Raw genomic sequence first — 6,615 nt, forward strand, 5'->3', positions numbered from 1 at the left:
ATTCTTTATTTGTAATCTTTTCCCACAAAATGAGAGAATTTGCTCTCATCTTCTGCAATATATCATTTATTTTGAGACTTAGTAAACACACAAAGTACTTTCAGAATAGCTAACCTTGAAAAATAGATATTAACTACAGTACAGTATTTGTGTAGAGTTCTTTTGTCTTTAGCCATATGTATTTACTAAAATATTTTTTTCCAAAGTTATCTAGGTTAGCTCTTTTATGTCCCCTTTTAAATATGGTTATGCTATTTATTTTACATACTTTTAAAATTTTATTAGCTTATATCATTTTTGGGCTTCAGTCATATCCTGATTGGTTTTAGTTAGTTATTTATTTGGAGAACATTTGAAACATGACTGTGGTTCTAAAGTCAGAGTTATACAGAAACATATACTCAGAGAAGTGTCACCACTTCATCATCCCTACTAACCCCTTCACATTCCATTTGTGTTTTACACCTTTCCCACCCATCTCTTGTATGAAACCACTTCTTAGTTTCTAGTTTTTCCTTCCTGTGTTTATTTTCTTTGCCCAAATAAGCAGCTATGCATATTTCATCACTGTTTTTCTTACTTGAATGGTAGTCCACTGTTGATAGATACTTTTTATACTTTGCTTTTTTCACTTAATAACAGAGTAGAAATTATTCAAAATTGGTTTATAGAGAAAACAAATTGCCAAAAACACTAACTTAAATTAACCTACATAGATCAAAGACATGTCTTGTAATTTCTAACATAGCAAGTAAAATAATGTTAAAATAATGTATTGCAAATGACCTAAATGGTGAGGAAAGTGTAATAATAAAACAATATTTGATTAAATGTAAAGAAATGCAGTAGAATGAAACATAAATATAGATTGGACAAATAGAAAATGCATAGAAGAATGGTATCTACAAATCCCAATATAGCAGTTATAAAATATGTAAATGGCCAAATTCTACAAATAAACACAAAAATTTCCAGAACACATTTTTAAAAATATATTAAGATAGGGGAGGGGCCAAGATGGCCAGTTAAAAGCAGCTGCAGTCTATGGCACTCACAAAGAGGAATGAGAGGAGCGAGTGAATACAGCACTTTCCACTAAAATATCCAGGCTACAATAAATTAACTCAAATATTTACATTGATTATTGCTGGGTTGCAAGAATATAACTCAATTAGATTTGAATTTTTAGATTTTTGTGTATTTTATAAATTGTCCTGAAAAGCATGTATTACATTTGTTTTAAGAAAAACCTCAACAATTTGTAAGAAAAGGGAAGGAAAATATAAATAAAAAAATAAAAATAAACAAACAAAGAAAAAGGCTTTTAAAAAGAAGTCAACAATTTAATATTTTATATCTTTATTACACATGACATACATGTTTATTGAAGATATTTCAGAAACAGAGAGAAGAAAAAAATTCACCAGTAATATAACTGCCTAGAGAAACTACTGTTGACATATCATTTGGATCCACTCAAATTTATATATAAAGTTCTTGCAAAAAGAAGAGGTCATACTATACAACTATTAAAACATGCTCCATTACTTAATAAATCACATTTACATTTCTTTCTAAACTTATAAACATACTTATAAATTATCTAATAACTAAATATAATTTCTGTTTTTAATTGTAGTCTGTGTTAACTAGTCAGTTATTCTTGCCTGTTCAGATTATTTATATTGTCAATTACTATACACGCAGTATAAATAAAAACCACAGTTTTACATTTACATTAATAAGTCAGGTTTTCATAAAATTGGGATATCCAGCAAAACATACACCTTGGTCATTAGTGAGCATCACCATTATTCCTCAATAGTAGAAATACCACATTCTGAGAGAAGATTACATCTCTCTATTTGGCAGATAACCTTAAGCAAGATCATGGAAGTATCACAATTCTCCACTGTTTCTTCTATTACAACTATTATATGAGTAGTTATTAATTCCTCATAGATCAAATGTTAACAGAGCCCCTCTCTGACAACTAGATGTTTAAATCCAAGGCAATGCTTCTGTAGGCGCCTAGAGCTACGGAATTGTGCTATAACCATGTTCAGTCCTCTGAAGAGCAAGTTTTTGGATGATCTCCAAATCTATTGCATCAGGATCCATCTGCACATATATACATTTTTAAATTACATTTTTAAAAGTTTATATTAATTTTAGTTCCATTTTCTTTCTCCATCTTTGCATTTTAATACTATTTCTCTTTTTAAAAACATTTTACCGTGAGAACTCTCAATAAAAATTGCCCATATTTTTCTTTTAATATTGTGTAACAAATGCTTCTGAAACTTAAGAGGGTGCTTTTTTTTAAGGTTTACATATTTTATAGTTACATGCAAATCACAAAAATAATTATTTGACTCTATGTACCAATAATTAAAGTTGAATTTTAAGACATTTTTATGGAAGGAAATAATAAACTTTCTAGAATTATTAGGTAATTAAGAATCATAGGGGACAGGCATCTTTAAAAACACACCCCTTTGTGACCAAAGCAAAAGTCAGATAGGCCCCTCAGGGGCTAGAAAATGCCTGAGAGTGTAGAGTAAGAATTTGCCTGGCTTCTCAGGTGTAAACTGGTAATTTTATACTCTAAGTACAGAGATGACTCAAAAATTACCATCACTGTAACTAAAGAAGCTCCTTACAAGACATGTGGAAGAGTACACAGCTTTTTGTTTGTTTGTTAATTTTTAGGAGGTTTGTACATCTTTTCCAAGAAGCAAATTTTCAAAGCCCTCTGATACTTAACTATGGGTCAAAATTTTTTTCTTGCCCACGGTTCTCTGGAGAGCTGCCTTAACTTCCTTGTTCCGTAAGCTGTAGATGATGGGGTTGAGCATGGATGTCACCACTGTGTAGAAGAGAGCTAGGAGTTTATCTGTTCCTGGTGAATGGCTAGCCTTGGGCCTCAAGTAGGTGACAGATCCTGAGCCGTAGAAGAGTGTTACTACAAGCAGGTGAGAAGAACAGGTGGAAAGAGCTTTATGGCGGCCTTCAGGTGAGGGCATGACCAGCACTGCAGCTAGAATTCTGCCATAGGAAGCAATGATCAGTAAAAATGGGCTGGAAATGCAAAGGATTGCCACGACAAAGACTGCAGCTTCATTATAAGATGTGTCCCCACAGGCGAGTGCCAGGATAGGTGGGAGGTCACAGAAGAAGTGGTCTATTTCACAGGGGCCACAGAAGTCCAGGGAGAAAATATAGGTTGTCTGGCCCAGGCCCACCATGCATCCTACTCCCCAAGAAACTATTGCCAAGTGAGCACACACTCCACGATTCATTCGTGTTGCATAGTGCAGTGGGGAGCATATGGCCATGTAGTGGTCAAACGCCATGGCTGCCAAAAGGCAACATTCACTGATAGCAAACAATGTAAAGAAAAACATCTGTGTGGCACAACCCTCCCGAGAGATTCCTCGGACCTCACTCACCAGGCTCTGCAGCATCTTGGGTATGACTGAGCAAGTGTAGCCGATCTCCAGGAAAGACAAGTTGGCCAGGAAAAAGTACATGGGGGTGTGGAGGACTGGGTTGGTCCAGATAGCAAGGGCTATGAGAGCATTGCCTGTCAGTGACGCTAAGAACATGAGTAGGATGAGGGTAAATAGAAGGAAACACTGTTCAGTGACCTCAGAGAATTTGGCAAACGCAAAGTGTTTGACAGACATGCTGTTGTCCTGCCACATGGAACAGTTAAGACTCATGACCTGGGAAAGAGAAACACCAAAGTCACTAAAAAGATTCCTTTGGATGAGGGAAATAAGTCATTATTATTTTTAGGAATTTTAGTAAATCAGAGAAATGAATTTCTTACCTGCATTATAAAATTCAAAAATTACACTCATCCCCATACCTTTTCAAACCAAATCCTATTCTGTGTTCACTATCTCAGTTGATTTGTCCAAAATATAATCACCAAGCATAAAATTTTAAAACGTTAATTTTAGCTTAATTCTCCCTTCATCCCTTCCTTTAATCAGTTGTCAAATACTACCAAATAAAGGGTCTCTTGTACATATCCATTTATCTTGACACTGACTTGCTTTCTTCATTCGTTCATTCAACAAGTATTGAGCCAGAGTATTTTTCAGTTACTGTTGTCGATCTTGGGATTCAGCAATAAACAAAAAGCATTTCTCCCCAAATGGAAATTATACTTTAGTACAGTAAAACAAATTAATTATTCAATAAATAAATAATTGCTATGATACAGAGAATTAAAATGAGGGCATGTCCTGATGGCCAACCAATTTAGATTAGGTGGTCAGAGAGGATTCTTGAGAATGAGAAGTGTGAGCTAAGATGTGAAAGACAAGAAGGGACAGCCGTGTGAACGCTGCATCACAGCCATTCAAATTCTGTCTATATTGTACTGCTTAGATAATTTTTGTCATAGCAACTAATGTTTTTACTTTTAATATTTCTTGTCTGCCACTCTTTCTCTATCAGACTGTTCTTTGCTAAATAAAAATTACCATCGCCTGCAAGTGAAAATTCAAAGTGCTTAACAAGGTTTGTGAAAATCTATGGGCTGGGCCACTGACAATTGATAGAAACTTTTATTTCATCCCTTACCCAAATGGGCCTCATGTTACAGTTATATCAAATTACTTGCGTATTGAGTATACGCCTTGCTTACACATACTTTCTTTTCTTTGTGCTCATTTTCCCATAGGGGCTGGACATTTGCTTCACTAATTGTCCACCTAGTAAACCGCCTATCAATATTCAAGTTCCAGCATAGTTTTGTCTTCTTTCTGGAAACTCTTTCCGATTCCCCTTCGCCTTCGTCCCCATAGTAGTCATGACCCCCCTTCCAACCCCGCTGTGTTGTCACCACCCTGTAACAGCTGTGATAGCACTTTTACCACTCTGGTGACAATTACTTGCTAATTTCTTCCTGACAATAGCCCCAGACACAGGTACTGCATCTGGGATTTCATTTATTTATTTTTGCTTGCCATTATACCTAGCATCATTAACAATTAAGATCTCATGTAATGAAAAAAAATTTTTAATGCTAAGTTTTACTATGGCTGCCTATATATTCTGCCCATAGGTACATATTCTATTTTCTGAAATTAAATCTGGTCTCCCTCAAGAATCTCAAATGTTACAGTTATTTTTCTCTCAATCTAATAATTATCTACTCTTGACAAAATATTCCTTGCAGTTGGTGTACTGCAGTTTGGATTCCTCATGAAGTTGCTGTGATGATTAAGTTAATTCCCACAATCACTTAGGAAAGTAATTAGGTGCTCAATAAGTACCAGGTATAGCAGTGCATATACATATATATACTGTCACAACACATTTATCTTCCTCTATTTTACCTATTGGGAAATTTTACAACACACTTCCTAATCGTTCCTTCTATTTAACGTCTTCATCTCTGTTTTTTATCTTTGTCTATTCATCTACCATCATGGAGAGAAGAAATGCAAGAAATACAAACACACATACATACATACATAAACATGCCACTGAATGCTATGTCTTAGGGAAAAATAGTTGTATATTATAGATCATTTAAATCTATTAAATTGAGTACTATTCACCTAAGCAACTTTTAACTAAAAAGTTAAAGATGAAGAACAAGTGGATTGATCAAAACACTATTAAATGTGAAGTAGCAACTCTGCATGATTGCATGGACCCTCAAGGCATATGGCTATTGGAAGAATTGCCTGCACATTGAGTAGTCTATTATAATGCATTCACACACATAGTAAAGCTTATATAAACATTGTCCTTGCATTGCAGTTAATTTTAATATTTATATTTCTCATGAAGTAACACAATTCACTTCAGGCTGAGCCAAAGAAAACTGAGACAATAGCCTACCTATCTTTCTGTGTGTGTATGTGAACACAAAAGATTTCCTTAAATTGATTAATTATTCAATAATATTTAATACAGCTTCATAGAAAGCTCTGTATGTGGAAAGTTTGTCATCTCACTTGTCAGTTAAATGTGCAGCTATATATCTTACCCATTGTATTTCCTTACTTCCAAAGTGACTATAGTTTTTTCAGTGGCATTGATGGAAGGACAAAAAGGAAAATCCAGTCAGGAAAGAAGAATGTCTGATTGTTTCTTAACTGGTGATAAGATGAAGATTTCCTTTCATAAAAACCCTTATCCCATTTAGATGGTGTACAACAAATGCAAATGTGTGTGTTGGGGATGAGGGTTAGTTAGCAGGTATTGGGGAACAGGAGGCACCTAGTAGTGGGCCGGAAACAGTGAAGACTGACCACAAAGGCTAAAGCACTCTGCAAATCGCTTGATACTTTTAAGACTCGCAGGATGAATGAAAGCATGCATCCAATGATAAGTACAGTTCAAAATCTAACAAAGTTCAGTAATAACAACTAAAAAGTATACAATATCAGACATAGTGAATGTCTGTGAGTACTTCCAAGGAAACTGACAATGCATGGTATTCTATCTAGGAATAAATAACAAATCATATAAAAATAAATGTATGGGACTCACTGAAAGTGAGAACACAAACAAATGTAGCAAAATTCTCCTCTCCCTTCCTATCACTCAAAATAGCACTGAACTAGGTAAAATCTGACTTTTAATTAC

The 6,615-nt window shown here is 34.7% G+C and overlaps 1 protein-coding gene across 1 annotated transcript; it reads right to left on the bottom strand.

Moving 5' to 3' along the window:
• Positions 1-2,762: 2,762 nt before the first annotated feature.
• Positions 2,763-3,725, bottom strand: LOC105513916 (olfactory receptor 10C1-like). The gene has a single exon (XM_011944954.1). It carries the CDS (start codon positions 3,723-3,725, stop codon positions 2,763-2,765), a length of 963 nt encoding a protein of 320 aa, XP_011800344.1.
• Between the last annotated feature and the right edge of the window lie 2,890 nt (positions 3,726-6,615).

This window comes from Colobus angolensis, unplaced genomic scaffold (assembly GCF_000951035.1).
Source record: "Colobus angolensis palliatus isolate OR3802 unplaced genomic scaffold, Cang.pa_1.0 Scaffold237, whole genome shotgun sequence".
Lineage (NCBI taxonomy): Eukaryota > Metazoa > Chordata > Mammalia > Primates > Cercopithecidae > Colobus > Colobus angolensis.